Source organism: Danio aesculapii, chromosome 5, assembly GCF_903798145.1.
Source record: "Danio aesculapii chromosome 5, fDanAes4.1, whole genome shotgun sequence".
NCBI classification, from domain to species: domain Eukaryota; kingdom Metazoa; phylum Chordata; class Actinopteri; order Cypriniformes; family Danionidae; genus Danio; species Danio aesculapii.
In genome coordinates this window covers 45994939-46015543 of record NC_079439.1, presented here as the reverse complement: position 1 = coordinate 46015543, position 20605 = coordinate 45994939, and the positions used below count along the sequence as shown (strand labels likewise).

General features: G+C 33.4%; 1 protein-coding gene across 3 annotated transcripts in view; it reads right to left on the bottom strand.

Moving 5' to 3' along the window:
• Positions 1-17978, bottom strand: part of slc12a9 (solute carrier family 12 member 9) — a 33777-nt gene extending 15799 nt beyond the window's left edge. Inside the window, exons 1-9 of one of the 3 annotated variants that reach the window (XM_056458329.1) lie at positions 17897-17978; positions 17503-17798; positions 14275-14476; positions 13999-14133; positions 10269-10406; positions 9890-10192; positions 7738-7845; positions 7536-7647; positions 1499-1656 (exon numbers count right to left, since the gene is read on the bottom strand). In XM_056458329.1, the coding sequence (XP_056314304.1) occupies positions 1499-1656; positions 7536-7647; positions 7738-7845; positions 9890-10192; positions 10269-10406; positions 13999-14133; positions 14275-14473 (1153 nt within the window). In that variant the 5' untranslated portion in view covers positions 14474-14476; positions 17503-17798; positions 17897-17978. Of the gene's footprint in view, positions 1-1498; positions 1657-7535; positions 7648-7737; positions 7846-9889; positions 10193-10268; positions 10407-13931; positions 14134-14274; positions 14477-17502; positions 17871-17896 lie in introns of those variants that run through there. The other 2 variants (XM_056458328.1, XM_056458330.1) reach the window with 2 other exon arrangements.
• Positions 17979-20605: the final 2627 nt, after the last annotated feature.

The following is a 20605-nucleotide window of genomic DNA, read 5'->3' as shown; positions in this document are numbered from 1 at the left end:
TTCCTGGAGTTAATATAAATTTTTACCATTTTTCAATCCATTCAGCCAATCTTCGGGTCTGGCGGAAGCACTTTTAGCTTAGCTCATCATTTATTTTGTACAGCAGCAAAGTTTCTGGATTATTGTGATTATTATGCTCCTTGAATGAGTATAAGAGTATAGTTCCTATAGCCATACCAATCTAGAAATAAGTAACTTTTCATTTTCCTTCAGTCTTAGTACACAATGTACACAATTGAGCAAATCTTCTCTCTGTTAAACAGAAATTGAGGAAAAAAATAAACAGGGGGGCTAATAATTCAACTGTATATTTGGGAGTTTTTATTCATTCATCTATTTATATTAAGAATTCAATTGTGCCTTTAGGTAATAAATGCAGTGCATATCTCATGATACATGGTCACATGCTGACATGCTATGTAGTAGCAAATAACCACCTTAAAAACAGACCAAAAACAACAAATGACAAATTGATCCTTTCCTTGGTTTCAAATGGTTTCCTTTTATACCAACAATTTGGAAATAGTGAACTGCAGTTGTGTATTTATACATGCAATACTTTTTGGATCGCTGTGTAGTTATATTTTGAACAAGGGCACAGGTTTGATGTGAATGATCTGTTCATGTTTATAGAGGGATGGCAAATCTTTTTAAAAATTGCTTGTTTTGTTTTGATTATGACTTGTGAATGAACTAATTTCAACAGAAAATGATTAGAGGAAATAAACGTTTTGTGAAAATATCCTCTTTTTTCATGACTTCTCAGACCAAATTACAGCCTTAATAATGTGACAGAAAGGTTACTTAATTACTAAATACTATGAAAAGTTACTTAAAAATACTTACTAATGTTTTTTTTAGGAACCATGAATACCGGTTTCAAAGTATTGCTCACTAATGTTTTTCCAAAACACTTCTTGTGAGCAGTTCTAGCTCATATGAACATCAGTATCAGTTTCATTCTGAAATACATTGGCAGCCACACAAAAAAAGTCGTTTGGATAAAAATGACAAGATCTCAGCCAAAAACTACATGCAACTTTTGATGGGAAAAAATGCAGTTGTGACTGTTAAAAACAATGCCACAGCAATTATAAATCATCACGAAATATAAAGCAGGCACAGAAATATAAAACTCTGCACATTTTTATGTTGCTTAAAAGATATAGTTCGCACAAAACATAAAAATGTACTTACCATTTACTCATCCTCAAGTAATTTCCAAACCTTTATGAGTTTCTTACTTATGTTGAACACAAAGGAAGATATTTTGAAGAAAGATGAAAACCATTGACTTCCATAGGAAAAACAAATACCATGAAAGTCAATGGTTACAGGTTTCCAGCTCATTTCAGAATATCTTCTTTGAACAGATGAAAGCCATCAAAGTTTGAAACAAGTCCAGTGTGAGTAAATGATGACAGAATTTAGATTTTTGGGTGAAGTAACCTTTAAAACAGACCACCTCAACAAATGCACATAAACCAAAAACACTAACCAAAGAGCTGGTCCAGAGCAAGAGCGTGAAGGATTCGAGAGGCTCCTATCATGGAGCACATGGCAGCTGAGAGAGAAGCGCAGTAAACACCGATCGTGACGAATGGAGGCCACACGTTCACTCTCTGAAACACTGCGTAATCATTGAGTAACAATGACCTGAGAAAGAGAGCAAACAAACAATGAGGACTAGCGGATAAATGTGCTGGAGGAGAATGCACGGTGTCAGTAAAAAAAAATCTTCCCTATTTTCATCTTATTTTATGTATGTAGATTTTTGTGTATATATAATATATATGGTATATGATGATATATATGATATTCGACCCTATTATTTATATACTTATTTAGTAAATAATTACGTTTTCCTGATAGTATCTTGTTTGGTGAATTTTATCAGTGCGTGATTTTATGGCATGTTCTGTATATCTATATACATTAATACATTACAAGCAATGCGAGTAAAGTAACCCATTACTTTCAAAAATTAAGTAATATTTGAGTTACTTTTTAAAAATGGAATGCAAATTTTTAGTTTAATTAATTAGGTTTTAAAAAAATAAATTGCTGAATAAAAATTAAAATTGCCTTACATTTCTGTGATGGAAGTATTCTCATTGTTATCATAATACACTAATAATAATACTCTAATAATTATTTAATAATAGTACACTATTTTTATTAGTATTATAAATAATAATACACTAATAATTATTTAATAATTATGCATTATAATTATTTTAAATAATAATACACTAATAATAATAAAAATAATACACTATTATTATAAATAATAATACACTGATAATAATACACTAATAATTATTTAATAATAATACACTTATTATTATAAATAATAATACACTAATAATACACTAATAATAATAATACACTAATAATTATTTAATAATAAAACACTATTATTATTATTATTATATTATATTACTATTATTATAATAAATAATAATAATACACTAATAATTATTTTATAATAACACACTATTATTATTATTATTATTATTATTATTATAAATAATAATACACTAATAATACACTAATAAATATTTAACAATAATACACATAATATTTTAAATAATAATACACTAATAATTATTTAATATTAATACACTATTATTATTATTATTATTTATTATTTATTATTATTATAAATAATAATACACTAATAATACACTAATAAATATTTAATAATAATACACTCAATATTATAAATAATAATACACTAATAATACACTAATAAATATTTAATAATAATACACTCAATATTATAAATAATAATACACTAATAATTATTGAATGATAAAACACATTATTATTTTATATTATTATTATTATTATTGTAAATAATAATACACTGATAATACACAAATAATTAAATAATAATATAAAATTTTTATTATTATAAATAAAAATACACTAAAAATACACTAATAAGGCGACACAGTGGTGCAGTAGGTAGTGCTGTCGCCTCACAGCAAGAAGGTCGGTGGTTCGAGCCTCGGATGGGTCAGTTGGCGTTTCTGTGTGGAGTTTGCATCTATGAGTGTGAATGAGTGTGTATGGATGTTTCCCAGAGATGGGTTGCAGCTGGAAGGGCATCCACTGCGTAAAACATGTGATGGATAAGTTGGCGGTTTATTCCGCTGTGGCGAACCCGGATTAATAAAGGGAAAGCCGAAAAGAAAATGAATGAATAATACACTAATAATAATAATACGCTAATAATAATTTAATAATAATACACTATTATTATTATAAATAATAATACACTAATAAAACAAAAAGTACAAAAGTAGCAAACACTTTGCTTCAAACTTTCATTAATCTGTATATACGGCATGCGTAGTCATCAGGGAGTTCTCAGAAGATAACATTATCCTACATTATTAATTTTTATGTGTGTTTTAAAAGGTAAATGAAGATTATACAGCCAATTGTTAATTAAAAAAAAAAAAAAAAAAAAAAAAAAAAAACACTGTTCTGAAAGAGATCAAGCCTCAGCCAGGTCAGAGCAACTCAATTTTTGGGGAGCAACTCAATATTGTAACGCATTACTTTCAAAAGTAACTTTCTTCAACACTGTCTATATGTTTCAGTATTATTTATAGTGTTATTTTCATGCATGACCAAAGACGAGTAGGGCTGGGGCGATAAACGACATTATATAAAATCACGATAAAATTTTGCTAATCATACTGCAGGAATGTGCAACAATGGGAATCTGAAAGTGTGTTGATATTACAGAATTTTTCAGCCACTACAAATTTATCGGCCGAAAATACATTATTCCATTTAATGGACCCTCTAATTTTTGTGGCTTCAGTAATTGTTGGGGTACTCTTTTAAATCTGGAAGCATTACCAACTTATATCGAAACATAAATCATCATCATTTAATATGGAAAATTATTATCGAGACTGCATTTTTGCCATATCACCCAGCCCTAAAGATGAGCCTAATAAAAACTCCCTAAATGAAACAGCATGCAAGTAGCATAGTTCACCTGAACCACCAGGAGGCCCCATTGTCATCATGACATAATGACTTGGTCCATGCAAGAGATTGGTTTATTTTTTTCTTATTTTGACTTTTAATGATTATGAAAACACTATGAAAATTGCCACATTTCATCATAGATTCAATTGGGTAGCACTTTATTTTGATGGTCCATTTGAGTATTAGTAGACTGTCTGCTTAATATCTGTTGATACTGCACCTTCAACAGAAACTTTGCAAGTACATGTCAACTTACACTAACCCCAACCTAACAGTCTACTTATAATCTAATGAGAATTAGGTGGCATGTAGATGCAATGTAACTTAAATTCAACAAATGGACCATCAAAAAGTGTGACCATCAAGGGAAGCAATTCCAAATCATACAGATAGAGACGCTGTCTCTCAGAGGCCAGTTGTACCAGAAGGATGCAAGTTAAAACTTAGCTTAATTGCAGTGTAAATAGTCAGAATTTAAATATTTTTGTGTTGCACTATTGAATCTAACTTAGACATAATTCTATGTTCCAACTAGATATTGACAGAAGCTTCTGCCCATGATTAATGGTAGAAAAGAGATGACAGCGAGATAAGATTACATTGAAGAGCTTGTGATTGATAATGAAGAACCACAAGTTCTCACTTCCTTCCTCTTTCTCTGCTTACAGCCACTTCATTTCATTTTTTACGTCTTGAAAATATCACAATTTGGGGGAAGTTGAGCGAAACAAGTTCAATTTTCTTTCAAATAGTGTTTTGCTTATGCCCATCAATAAATTTCCTTCCTGTTCCTTATCTTCCATGTTTTAATTTCGCTAAGTTTGTTCTCAGTTTATGTACATTTCAGGCTGTTTTCCCATATTACAGTTCATCAGCCCAAATCGAATTGAAGGCTCCTGATTAGGTATTATGCCAATTAATATCACAATTCATTTCAACCATATGAAGTGCTCGTGGTGCAATCGAAGTACGTACTTAGTTACAAGCTAGTAGTTACTAAGTCTCTAGTTTGGACTTTATGTTCCAGTTTAAGAATTTGCAAACAGCTCATGCAACCCTACCCAGGCGGCTTCTGTACACACGATTTGACAAGGAGAACATTTTTGGGTGTGCCCTTGGACAAATACAGACAAAAATATATAATATAAAAGAATTTTGAAAAAAAACTGAAACAGTTAATTATGCCTTATATATACAGTGCTCAGCGTAATTGAGGACGCCCCATTTTGAAAATGAATATTTTTATCCATTTCTCAGTGAATATAGGCAATGTACAGTATTATGGTGCATTTTAACAAAACTGATTTAATAAACAGATATGTTAATTAAAATATATTTTAGTCACCAAACATCTTTAGAAATTGAAAAATAATACAATTAAATTCAAGCAAATTATTGAAAAAAAAAATTACAAAACTACAAAATTTCAACATTTTATATATATTTTTTTTGCTTCTCTTGATTTTTCCTCTTTTTAAAATTTGCAATTTTTGGACTGTTATTAAAAAACATTTTGTTCGATAAGCTCCAGATTTGGCTTCAGTACTGACTAATCTAATATATACCAACAAATATAAAATTGGATAGCTTCAAATTAAAAATATGATTTCAAAAGAGAGATTTGTGAGGGGTGTACTTATATATGCTGAGCACTGCATAAACAGTAATCAAACGCTTGCCATTACAGATCTGTTTTGCAGCATATGAAATGTCCCAAACACTATTTTTAACTGTCCAAAATGTGGGGAAAAAATCGTTTTTACTCTCTGATAGTCAAAGCAAGTAAAAAAAAATTCTATATTAAATATGCATTAAAAAAAAAAAAAACCGGAAAACGTATTTTATGTAAATTCAGACCACGAGTCTACATATATGGACATCATTTGTCTCTAAAAGTACATTGTATCAAAGGATGATACATAGGTTTTTGTTCTAATTAGGTTACAATAAACCCAAGATAGCAAAAAAATATAAAAAATGCATGTAATAAAAGACCTTGGGCCTTAAAGTGACACCTGAGGACAAACAACAACAGAGAATGACAAGAAAATCTAACTAACATAACTTTCACACATGTTGTGAAGGAAAACAATGTAAAGAGATTTGAGGACTTTATTTAATTTCTGGGCTATTGCTTATTATAGGCTAAACTGTTTATTTTACTTCTCCTATTGTTTGTAATAGCCATTGGACGATAACTGGTTTCAAGGTTTACCGCAGATTAGAAAAGTCAAGGTTTTAAAACTGCAACAATTTTCTGCTATACCGTTTTTATAGTAAATGTTAAATTTATTTGTTTTTACAAATTTTTTGGGGGGGGTTTTTAAGGCAACAGTATCTCCAGCAGAAAAGGATGCTCTGCATCAAAAGCTACCGTCAGCCCACGATTTAGGAAAAAGAAATTACTTATAAACCAACATCCAAGCATGCTATAAACCTGAACACTGCAGTAGCTTTACTTTATGTCCAAAAAACAGAAAGATTTCCAAAGATGCCTTTTAAAGTTGTAAAGAAATCAGTGTTTTTGAAACTAAAGAAGATAGCACAAGTCAATTGATTTAGTTGAATTATTTAGCCTGACATGTTTACTGTAACAAAATATATTAAATGTTTCATAACATAATAAAATATATTGTGTTCAATGGGGGGAAAAAGGGTTTTGTTTTTAACCCAGACATTTAAAACCGTGATATTTTTATCCAAGATTATCTTACTGTAAGAATCTTATACCAGCCCATGCCTAGGTTGTAATTTTCTTTTTTTATTAAAACACAGACTGTTGAAGTCACTCATCTGTTGACTACTCTAAACGAAGAGGATTTTAATTTATACATGAAGAAGGGCCAGTTTAGATCTTTGCTTGTGTCCTCCACAATTCTAGAATCAGCTCTGTGTGGTGTAAAAAAAACAACAACATTATTTTTGGGGGTTGGTCAGTTTAGTTTTAGGCCCTGCCCACACGAACACAGGTTATTTTCAAAACCACAGCGGTTGTAAACAGTTCGGCTGTTCATCCACATGCATCTGATGACTGAAACTCAATCTTTTTGAAAGCTTCTGCCAAAGTGAATATTTTCAGAATCACCAGTCACAGTGTGAAAGCCGAGATCTTATTGTGCAGGCTTCTGATTGGCCCAAGTAGGCTCTATCACCACTCTTTGTTTTGGAATGCTCTTGACAGTGCATCATAATGTTTTTTTTTTTAAAGAATCAGGGAAAAACTTGTTTATTAAAATAACCTCCAGCACGGGGGCGCAGTGGGTAGCCCCATCTGTGTCAGTTGGCATTTTTGTGTGGAGTTTGCATGTTCTCCCCATGTTCAAGACATGCACTATAGGTGAATTGAATAAGCTAAATTGGCTGCAGTGTTTGGGTGTTTCCTGGTGTTGGGTTGCGGCTGGAAGGGCATCCGCAGTGTAAAACATAAGCTGGACAAATTGGCGGTTCATTCCACTGTAGTGAGCTCTGATTAATAAAGGGACTAAGTCGAAAAGAAAAATGAATGAATGTGATGTTAACAGCACCTGTCACAGGTAGAGCTCAGCAGGAGATAGAGAAGCACATAGACAGTGAAGGTGTATGCCACCGCCATGATGGTCCCTTTAGGTATTGATTCACTGGGGTTCTTCAGCTCACCTGAAAAAAAAGAGACAAATAATGATATTTATGATATTATTCCATAAATAGTGATGAAATAGTAAGAGAGGATACAAAAAGGTTTTGTACCCGACATGTTGGCTCCTGCCATGATGCCTGTGCAGCTGGTGAACATCACAGCAAACACAGTGGCGAAAGACATCATAGTGTTGGTACTGTAGTCCAAAGAGTAACGAGCTACAGGAACAGATATTTGGACAAGATTTATTCCAGTGAAACAATAATAGAAAGTAACAGATCTGTGTGCCCCCTTGTGGTTGATTGAAATACAAAATACAAAAGTTGTGCTCAGCTTTGGTCATCCATAAACTTCAAATAGAAATTATTGTGGAGTTATGATCGATTATCCCAAACACACTCCATATAATCAGTCTAATAGCTCTATTGTACTGGAATCCAAATGCAAGATTATTAAGCATAAGGATATTACAGAACCTCTGAATATTTTATTTTTATTACATTAAAAAAAAATTCACAGTTCTACCGAATATGAAAGATTCATAAATGGGTTAAAGAAAATGTCCTTTTTTGGTGCTGGTCTCAATATAGTACATTATATACTCCAGTATTTCATTATATTATTTATAAGTATCTCTTAATTATATAAAAACATAAAAATCAGACGATCGACAGAGCAAAATAGTGACCAGACTAATTTATTAAGTGAAACATGTTGAGCTTATATGCTGATAATTATGTCTACAATGGCCATTTAAAGCCCATATTAATGAAACTGATATAGTATGTTTAGGGAAAATGTATTTCTTTCTTTGATGAACAGAACTCATTCAAAATAAATTTTTTGTAACAACATAAAAGTCTTCAAAATACTTTTCATCAAATCTGTGAATAAAATAATCAATTTCTTTTAACAGCTTTTAAATGTTTCTGACCTCAAATTATTGAACGGGAGTTTTTTCACTACCCAGTATTTACAATTTTTCAACAATATTTTTGATGAAACTGCTGATCATGATCAGTCCAATTTATCTTTCAAGAATTTTTAAATAAATGTAACCACTAAATATCTTCAGTTAATTACCATCAGCATCATTCTTATGGAGTTATTCATTTTACAATATCAGTAGTTACATTTATTGGGCCCTATCATCCACCCAGCGCAACAAGGTGCAAGATGTATAAGGTGCGATTTGTTGCTATTTTCAGACCAGCACAACTCTAAATTTTCACGTTTTCCACCACGTTGTTTAAATAGCAAATCCATTTGCACCACTTTGTGTGGACTCATTGGTGTACTGGTCTAAAAAGGAGGTGTGTTAAGGCACATTGTTGGTGTGTTGCTATTTTTAAGAACTGAAATAGACCACGCTCTTGACCAACTAAAGCCTGGTTTAAAGTCCAGAACAAAGCATGTTAGTTATGCACCTACGCAGGTTGTACAGCAATACACAAAACATCTTTACATATAAAAAAATTAATTATTAATTTCAACAGAAATATAAAAACCACTGCCTCCATGCCTTCTTCATGTCAGGGGGCTTTTTTCAGTTTATTCATGACAATTTGTTTAATGTTATTATTATTATTTATTATATGCTTATTTAAATTTTTTTTAATAAAAACAAGCTTAGATTTGTCCACATGTCAGGTTTTGGAGATGCATGCGTCACCTTATGGGGCATAAGAATAGGACTTGTGTAAGGATATAACATTTTTGACCACATTTGGTAATTATTGTTAATTTATTCATTTGCAATGTTTCCTTATCCACTAAAGTAAAGAAGCAAAGAGTAAAAGTATAGTAAAAAGAAAATAAAGAGGCCGAATGGAGGAGGCTCGTTCTTTATCCTCACGCTGCAGAAGATCTGTTTAACTGTTTTCTCTGCTAGTGAAGCGTTCAGTTTTTCCTTTTACGAAGTCCGCCATGTAAATAGCAAATACACCACGGCGCGACGCTACTAACGCTTCAAGGGAATGAGAGTTGAGACTCTGATTCGTTTAATATTAACGTTATACTCAAAACACACCCAAAACTCATTAAGAGAATAAGCTCAACCCTGTTAGACCATGCGCTGGGGCGCAAAGCGTGTTTTCCCATCCTTAAAATAGCAAAAGTCTTCATTAACTGTAAATAATGTACAATATTCGTTCTTTTTTTACGTCATTGTATTATACGGTATTCTTTTAACAGGTGGTCCCTGGAGGAAAAATTTGTTCAGGATCATTAGAAATTGATCTTATTGCATTGTTGATCACTCACGTCCAAGGTTGTTCTTCAGAGTGGTGCTGTTAAAGCCCGTATAGCTTGGATTGACCGTGACACTGTGGTTGTTGCCGTATGTGTGTGTGATATTGAAGCGCTGTGGACTGAGTATCAGAGGACTGATGATGATGGAGATCAGAGACACCGTCACCACCAGCAGAATGAGAAAAGAGGCTTTGGCGTAGATGTGAGCACCGACCAGACACACCAGCATACACAGCAACAGCACCACAGAGGAGTACAACACGGTGTACCAGTAGCCCTGCGGCAGCACACGCACCCCCTGCGACACAGCAGAGCCTGGAAAGAGAATAACAGAGACACTTAATTTGATTCAATGACCTTTCAGTACAGTGTGCTTCAGTGCAGTGCTCACCTGGATCCTGACCGAAGACATCAATTATGGCCTCCACCAGACCGAGAACATACACACCACACGCACACACCTTCGCTAGGTAAAACATCAGGCCGATGCTCCCGCCAAATTCTGGACCCAGAGAACGACTGATCATGACTGAGACTCAAGAGTTAAAAATATTCGAACACACAAGGATAATAGAGTAATATATGATTTGAGTTCAGTGTGCAAGTTTAGTGATCCATGGTAATGGCTCCCAAGTTTTTCCAGGAAACCACCATTTTAACAATCAAAATCCATAAAGCAAATTTTTCTTATGAAGGGCCAAAAGCAAAACTTTATGGAGGCTAGTGGGCTAAAGGTAAATAGAGTTGCCCTAGGTAATTTCCTGATTTATTTAATAATATATTTTGAAAAATAACTAGAAATCATTATTTTACATAAACTAATATAGCATATATACATTTTACAATGTAGCCTACTTATTACAGTAAAAACAAAAACAATCTCATTTAAAGTTTTAAAAACTCATTTCATTTCAGTTAGCTTTTTTGCAGCTCAGAAATAAAACAAACAAAAAAGGTTACATCAAATTAGAAATGACAATTTCTGTTAAAGGCATTCTCCCCAACCCTTCATCTCATTCTCAGCTGGGATGGCAGGCCAAATCAAGCTTAAAACTTTGGCCATCGGGCCCTACTTTGAGCATCTCTGCCTAAAAGTAATACATAATCCAAAACTAAAAATTGTGTCACCATTTTCTTATCCTTCAGTTGTCACAAACCTATTTGAGTTTCTTTCTTTCTGGACGTTGTTTTGAAAATTGTTGGAAAGCTGTAATAATTAACTATAGTATTTGTTTTTTTTAATATACGTGTTATGGCTACCGGTTTTTAACATTCTTCGAAACATCTTTTGCTGTGTTCAATAGAAAAAGAAACTTAAAATTTGGAACCTCTTGTAGGAGAGTAAACAGTCAATAAATTTTCATTTTTGAGTGAACTATCCCTCCTAAACTCGGCTTATCCGGTAACGGGTCCGTAACATCATTTACTTCCGCATTCTTTAAATTTTAAACGTCCGTATTGGCCCAATACCCCCATAAGTGGTTCCGTTCTCTCATCAGTTGGAATAGAATAACTTTTGCATAGATTATGATACAGATTTTTCTTTTTTCCTATGATTAGTGACATGCGCAGGAAACACCTAAATTAATTACAGCAACCTAGACCACGCAGAACCTAAAAGGTACACTTTCAAATTAGGGTTTACAAAAAAAAAAAAAAAAGCTCCTCTTTTTTGGAGGGGTTCATTATAACACAGACAACATATACAATTATTTTAATCACTTCAACTGTGTTTTATGAAAATGTAAAGGGTTTTCTTTAAAATGACACCAAACTTTTGCACTTACACCTCTGCATTTGGATTTGGGAGGTTTTTGAATTTGGGTAGGCAAAATCCTGGCGGAAAGCCTAAAATAGCATTTGACTTTAAGATAAAAATAATGTTATTTAGAGCTCTTTTTTTTGCATAAAATAACATTAAAGGTGCCAGAAGCCCATATTCATTTATCAAGACTTCAGACCCCTTAACAGTAATAAGAAGAAAAAAAACAAGTATAAGAACAACAGTTATTAGGTTTTTAATAAAATCGCAACAACTGCATAAAGATGAAAATAATTACATTAACAACAATGGATTTTAAATAAACAAATATGTTGGTTGGTCATTTACAAACGTTATCTATTAAGATTTATCATGCTCAAATCATTTTTAGGATGCACAATGTGTTTAATTTGATTTAATATTTGCAATATAGCATTGAAGCTCAGTCTAACTTTGGATTTTGTGTGATTCAATCTATGATCTGAATAAAAACTGCAGAAAGCCTGAATGAAAATGTAAGTCCACTTTTTGACAGTAGGGGGTGCTTATACATAGAAAGAAACATAGGGGGAAATGCCTAATGCCTTAAGGAATCCCTCAGATTTTTCAAAGACGTAATTAAATATTATTAATGATTATTAAAATTAAAATTAGCTGTCATTATTTCTTATCATCAAACTAATATATGTTTCCTTGTATAATTAAACTTCAAAATAAAGCGAGCCCTCAAAAAATTTTGGTGACTCCTAATTGGGAACCACTACTCTATGGCCATGTAAAGTTTCTTGAGTGACAACTGAACTCCCTAAATTTTCATTTCATGTGTGACAACAAAAATTGTGGAAACGTATCAAACGTCCGGTGTCTCTGATTGGATATTTTTGACCAAAGTAAAATTAGAGTGAAAAAGGACATTTCAACTAAATCACCACTGACGGAGATGTCATATTTTGTTTATGCTTGGAGGGCAGTTTTGCACAACACAGTGGTTCTCATCCTTTTTGACGTCATGGGCCCCCATTGCACAATAGTGTTGGATGACACAAGTTTTAATTTTGCATGATGTATAAAACACATTTTTAAAAATACCCTAGTTCCTCTTTTGTCTTTTTGGATTAATATCATTCATAAATGTAATTATTTACTCTGTCTCTTCTCTGCATGCATGAAAAATATGATACACACTAAAATATATAATTAACACAGTGCTTCCCACAGGTTTGAAATATACTTGCGGTGGTTGCCAGATTGAAAGACATCTTTTACACACAGCACATAAATGGTCAATTACATGCAACATACAACAACAAAAAATGTGATTTTTAACTCTTTAATTGTTTTATTTTTATTGTTATTTCATTCTCTCTCTCAAGCTCAGGTTGCTTTATTCGCATGGCATTTTGTACAGCATTGCCAAAGCCTTTTAGATATGTATAAAATAGACTACGTAAAATACGTAAAAATCATCAAATTAATAAAATATACAGCAAATGAGAAATAAATAACAGAAAAAAGGGAATAAAAACAGACAATATCTCTAAAAAGATAATAATTAAAAGTGTGGATTATTTAAATAAAGTAAGTAAGTTGATTAACCATTTATAATGGTGTACAAATATTTTTGCCAGTTTAGATGTCATTTAGATGTCGAGTATATAGTAAATTTTTAGATTCGTTTAGATTAAAGAATGAATTATTTAATGTTTCTCTCACGCTCACGGCTGTGCGTGCACAGTCAGCTGTAGAGCCAAGCGAAGGTAGGTTTAAATAAAAAGGTATTGTAAAAACGCATACACTTAATGACAACTTTTGAAAGCAAAAGCCAAATACTGGACATTAGGAGATTTAGAAACCCCAGCCGGATGCATTTAGGTGCCAAAAAGGCTCATCTCTGTGGGTCTGCAGGGCACGTGATTGTCTGTGGGAGTGCACAGATCCAGCAGTAGGCTTACAAAATGGGTAAACGAGAGACAATTGTTTACTCATTAATCGATTGCAGATATTGGGGAAGATTTTTTTTTTAAGTATAAAAGGATGATAATAATAGAAAAAAATTTATAAAAAGTGTTGCCAAATGTACTTGGATGGCCGTTAATATACCTTAGCATCCCGCCCAAGTAAAGTCTATGTATGGGAAGCACTTTAACAACAGCTTTGGTTCCAGAAACACTACAATTTTTGTAAATGCAGTTACTACCTGAACATTTTTATAGGTAATTCAGTTGTGGAATGTGGTTAAATTACTGAAAAGAGTGTACAAGATAAAATGACGAGTAAGCAACAAATGCTGACCTGATAACCCAATTTAGCGGTGTTAGATATGCTGCATCTATAAGACACAGAGATTGGTTAAGGATACAATAGGCTCCACCTCCTTCCACAGCTCCATTAGTTGAAATGGCACATATAGACAGGATTGTCAATGAGATGATGAAGTAAGCCACTAACAGCATGAGGAGACCATGCAGAAGACCAGCATGTCCCACAACAAAACCTAGAACATCAACATATACTGTATCAGAAGACTTTAAGCTCAGAACACTTTAAGCTTAACACACACAATGTATTAATAAAAATATAATGTAAACATCTATTATAAAGTCTCTTGTCATCCTCTTCTGTCTTTTTATCTTACCTGTGCGAAGAAAGAGCACAATACTGAACATGGAGAGGATGGTGGGCACCATGACGCCAAAGAAAGTGTTGAGTTTGCGGGGGTCTGATTTGGAGTTTGACGCCTCTCCTGTCCCTGCTGATCCACCCCTGGAGTCTTCAGCATTTCCCATCATGCTGTAAACCCCATGAACTAGAAGAGGCGAGTGCTCGTTTGCCATGATCTGAAAAACAGGAACCCACAAATTAAGAAATCTTTCAACCAATTCCTGTTTAGTACAAAATCAAACAACATTTTTTATGACTTGAAAAGTAAACTTCATAAAAATTGCTCAAAAGTGACACTTTTATGACTTAATATCATGGAAAAAGGCTTGAACAAATACAGCAAGCAGAATTACCGTTGATAGTACACATAAAAGTTAGTTCCTCAGGTGTTTATTTGGGTGGTTGAGGTATTATAAACAGCATCACTACTGTATTAAGAAAATGTTGAACCTTCTGTTTAACAGGTTTTGTTAAGAAACTTTCTTAAGAAGTTCTTTAGGGAATTTAAGATGCCATGAAGCACCACTGCCATACAAAGACCCTGGTGAGCCCATGTAGATTTTTTTAAATGTTCTCTAACTGTTAATAGTCAATTTGTTTAGAGAAAGCTCTTAAAAACATCAATAAAGGGATAATTCACACAAAAATCTAAATTCAGTCGTCATTATCAACACTCAATTAATCAAACCCATAAAAAAAAATGTACATAGTATTTTTTTTCTAAAGTGGAAGTCAACGGTTACTGATTTCCAACATTCTCCAAAATATATTATTTTGTGTTTGGAACTATTTGAGGCAAAGGAAATGGTGGTAATATACATTTAATATACATGGGAGAACTATTCCTTTAAAAAAAAAGGACATTTCCTGAAGATAACATCAGAACTCAACCTTTTTGCTTCCCAAAAAACAACGTTTGAAACAGATTTTGCCACTGTAGTAAATTCTTTTTCGTGACAAACCATAAGACCTTAAATGAAGCACCTTTAAAGGGTTAGTTCACACAGAAATAAAAATAAGAAAATGATTTACTCACACTAAAGGCATCCCAGGTGTATATAACTCTTCTTTTAGTTGAATCCGTTAATTTTCCTTCGGCTTATTTATTAGGGATTGCCACAGTGGAATGAACCACCAACTTAGCATATATTTTACACAGCGGAAGCCCTTCCAGCTGCAACCCAGTACTGGGAAACGTCCATACACATACTCATTCACACAGACACTCAATACACTAAGGCGAATTTAGTTTATCTAATTCACCTATAGCACATTTCTTTGAAATGAGAGGGAATCCAGAGCACCCAGAGGAAACCCATGCGAACACAGGGAGAACATCCAAACTCCACACTGAAATGCCAACTGAGCCAGCCAGGACTCAAACCAGCGGCCTTCCTGCTGTGAGGCAACAGTGCAAATCACTGAGCCACCATGTCACCTAGTTGAATCCAATCAGACAAAAAAGTCCTGGCTTTTTTAAGCTCTATAATAGCAACAGACAGGTATTTCTCTTCAACCGTCTAAAACATGACCAATAAAGTCCATCCATCCATAATTAAAAAACAGTTTATTAAAGATCTCCTTTAATGAATCGATGAGTTTTTGTAAGAACAATATCCATATTTAAATTGTTATCAACAGTTTTGTTAATTTTTTGTTAATTTTTTGTTAACTTTTTGTTAATTTTTGCTAACTGTCATGTGCGAGTTTATGATTAATTGATACAGCGCTCGAACTATGCATATGTCCCAAGTCATCCGCTATCCCAGTCTCTCATATACAACAGTTAGCAGGAGTTCCAAAAAAAAAAAAAAAAAAAAAAAACAGTTTATAAAATTTTAAACAGGGATATTTTTTTCTTCCTGTGAGTCACCTTTTTAACACATTGGTGCACTTTATTGAACTTGTTTTGGTCTGGTGAAGAAAAACATTGTTACCATTGTAGCCATTGTAACATTGCTACAATGGCACCTGTTGACAATGTAGCATGAATAAACAACGACATTTTTTAAAGTAACCTTGATTGGATTTAATTTTGACAAGGAAGAAAGTCACCCAGGATGCCTTGAGAGTGAATAAATCATAATAATAAACCATTTCGTAGAGCATATACAGTTTTGAATAAAAATTAATAGACCACTCGAAAATCTGCAGTTTCTCTGGATTTACAATTTATCGCTAGATGTTTTATGCAGTAAACTAATGATTACTGTGATAGTTCAACCAAAACTCAACATTCTGTCATCAGAATTGACTAGTTCCAAAACACAATAAATTATTTTAAAGCAAGCTGGAAAGCGGTCACCATTGACTTCAATAGTATTTGTTGTTCCTTTATGGATGTCAATGGTTACTGTCTTTCAGCTTCCTTCAAAATAACTAGTTTTCAACAGAATAAAAAAACTAATTCAAGTTTGGAACCTACTGATGCTGTATAAATTTTCATTTTAGGTGAACAAGCCCTTTACTATAAAAATGCTAATTTATAGCATATTTCTCGCATAAAGTAACATTAAATGTGCCTTGATTTCAGACGTTTATATTGATATTTTAACAAATTCTTATTTTTGATTTTATTACTGCTGTTATTACATCTTGAGTGTTAAGAAATAAATATTTGGTGGAATATTCGCTCTAAATTACCATAAGAACATTCATTTTCAAGAATAATGTGACACTGAAGACTGGAGTAACCACTTATGAAAATTCAATAACTCTGTAAATTCATGGATTTGTATTTACCTTTTTCCAATACTTTATAAGGCCTATAAAAAATCTGAGTTTTCACATTTTTCATACATTTCAGTGACTAATGAAGCCCTGAAACTGGAAGACCTCGAATGTCTCGCTAAACGTCTTGGATGAACCGCGTTTTTAAAACATTTTTTCCATATTTCTGGTAGCGGAAGTACATGACAATGTAAACAATCCGAAGTACGCCGCGTACGTTCACCCAATAGAGCTAGAAACAACAATCTGACTTTTAAACCACCCCAATATCTAACAATAATAACAACAGCGACATCATACAAGCAGTTGTTTGTATCAAGCAGACGTTCATCCCGATGTTAATAACACCTGACATTTCCAGACCACCGTCATCATCATCATCATGATCTCCAGCAGATGTTGGGTGTAAGCAGTTATCTTGACACAAATAGCGGTGAAGTAATTAAAGTGAAGAGAAACAAATGCGACCTACCTGTCCGTATGAACAACAGCGCCAACAAAAATCCAAAAAAAGCTATGTTTTACTTCCGCTTTCAAGTAGAAGCTGCACAAAACCACGGAAACCAAACTACTCGTTTTGGCAATGTGGGCACAGGATGTCCTGACTCCTATCTGACCGATAGGAGCATCATGTCGAGCTGCTTTCGTTTGTTCAAAGACTCGCGTGTAGAAAGTTTTCTTCCGCAGCCTCAGATCTCGTGACCGTCAAACCCCCGGGACATCATCATCATCATGATGACGGATGGCGAAGAGCGCTCCCGTGTCAGGCTGTGATCAACAGACAGCAAGACCTCATCAAAACATTTATCCCTTACATAACGGTTTATTGAAATGTGATGATGGTTGTAAGTTAACCTGCAACTTACTCTCACAGTCCAGAGCGCATGGGCTGTACAACCGCCTGCATCTGTTAAAAAATAGAGTCACGGGACAGAGGAAGCGCCCATGTGACTCTACAGAGAAAACTGAAGTATATCACAAGAGGGAGACGAGATTCAGAGGAACATGTGGGAACCCTGTTGTTTACCATTTGGTTTATTTATAGACCCATAAATCTAACTAGTACAACATTTAATCAGAAAACTAATATTCAGGTTATAGCAAGCACTTAGAATACAAACAATGCACCTTAAATGCTTTAGTGCTAAAAAATTATAATAAACAATTTCACCCAGTAGCACAATGGTAGTAAAAAGGGATAACATGTTTAATCTTTATATTAGTGTGGACTTTCAGCTTTTGTTTGTCAGATTTTTTTTAAATATTAAAAGTGCTGCATTCATACAGACTAAAAAAGTGTATAGTTTCAGTTCTTATTTATAAAGGATGCGCATAATTGTATCCGTAAAAGTAACTATCATACCCAGAAAATGCACAATTGTGGACTTCTATTCATGTTTGTTGCCAATTTTAAAACATTTGCATTATGATATGTGTGCAAACAACTTATGCAATCATGCTGGACTGCTGATGAGACATTTTAGACATTTCCATATATGGATTTAAGTTAAATAATGGTGTATAAAGGGAAACTGTTCATGTGAGGCATGCTTTGCATTAGAACATGTATCCTTATAAAACGTTTTCTGCCTTCTCTTCACTGGGTTTTGGACTGAAGTGGACACACTGGTAAAGTAGCATGCTGCTGTGATGACAGTATTGTACATGTGCAGTATTGTTATCACCTAAACAGTTCTGTTGTCATTTAAACAGTGAATGATTCTTGTTAGCTTTATTATCCAAATGATTTAGATTTTAGATGTTTAGAATTATCGTTGATGCTTATTTTTCATGAGAATGTGAGATTTCTAATCTGAAAAAACAACGAGAACAACTAAAAATGAAGTATAGCAGTTACGCAGATAATATTTCTTAAATATTTATTAATTTTCCTTCAGCTTTCCTTCCCTTTATTCATCAGGGGTCGCCACAGCGGAATGAACCGCCAATTTATCCAGCATATGTTTTACACAGTGGATGCCCTTCCAGCTGCAACCCAGAACTGGGAAATACCCATACACACTTATACACTACACCAATTTAGTTTATTCAATTAACCTTATAGCGCATGTCTTTGGACTGTGGGGGAAACCGGAGCACCCAGAGGAAACCCACACCAACACGGAGAGAACATGCAAACTCCACACAGAAATGGCAACTGACCCAGCCGGGGCTCAAACCAGTGACCTTCTTGCTGTGGACGACAGTACTGACCACTGATCCACTGTCACCTTTTCTTTAATATTTTAGAGAATATTTCTTAGTATTAAATATTAATAAATTACAAAACTATACATAAGTATTTTTACACTGTTTCAATCAGGATTAAACACACTAGGCCAGAAATATCTAAATAAGGGCTGAAAATGTTCTGATTCTTTGTTTTCATAATGGTTTTATTGTACTTAAACGTTCCAGGTTCTTTTTGTTATCTGAATAGTTAAATATTGTTGTTAAATAGTTAACCCAGCTCAAAATCATTACTTACTCATGCCAAAAAAAACTTTATGTAGAAACTTTTAACTAAAATATTAATTTGTTACTAAAATATGAGATTAATGTTCAACCGTTGAAAGTCTATTCGGCCAAAACGTGCTTCAGAATATTTATGAAGACCTCACGTCTATTCCAAAACTGGATTTAAAAACTTTTTCTTTACAAACATTTTGAATATTCAGAAATTTGAGTAAACAGACTAATTAATTAAGGGACAGAAATCTCCCTGATTTGAATAAAATTATCTGTAAAATAACTTAAATGTTAATCTAACCTTTTCAGTATTTCATGTTTATTATGAACTAAGCATTAACTATTAAGCATTTGTTTCCACCGGCACTGAAAAAATATTTATTGAATTGACTATTTTCTAAGGTAAGTGGTTGCAAACTATTTATATGGGCTGAATTTACAAAACAAACACTAAGTTGAGCATTACTAAATTTAATTTGTTTGATTAAATTCAGCTTATATAAATTGTTTCCAACCACTTTATCTTAAAAATAAATAAATAAATCCAGAGAATAATTTTTTCAGTGTATTATATAACAAATTAAAAGATTCCAGCTAAGAAAGAATAGCTATAGGAATACTATATTCCCTTCAACGGATTTTTGTAAGAACACTTCTATTCAAAACTGTTAAACTGTTGAGATTTACCAATTTTGAATCCATTCAGCCAATCTCCGGGTCTGATTGGAGCACTTTTAGCTTAGCTTTGCATATGGCTGGGCTGATAAAATTGATAATGATAAGCTCTGGACTTTCTTACTCTATATTGATCTAAGAGCCAGTCACACAGCAGAAATGGGAATCTAGAAGTCTGTTGACATTAGAGTTGTGTTGAATTTTCATACATCAAAATTTTCATTAATTAGTCTCTTTATTAATCTGGGGTGGCCACAGCGCAATGAACCGCCAACTTATCCAGCATGTGTTTCACACAGCGCATGCCCTTCCAGCTGCAACCCATCACTAGGAAAAATTCACACACATACACTACGGACAATTTAGTTTACCCAATTCACCAATAGTGCATGTGTTTGGACTGTTGGGGAAACCGGAGCACCCAGAGGAAA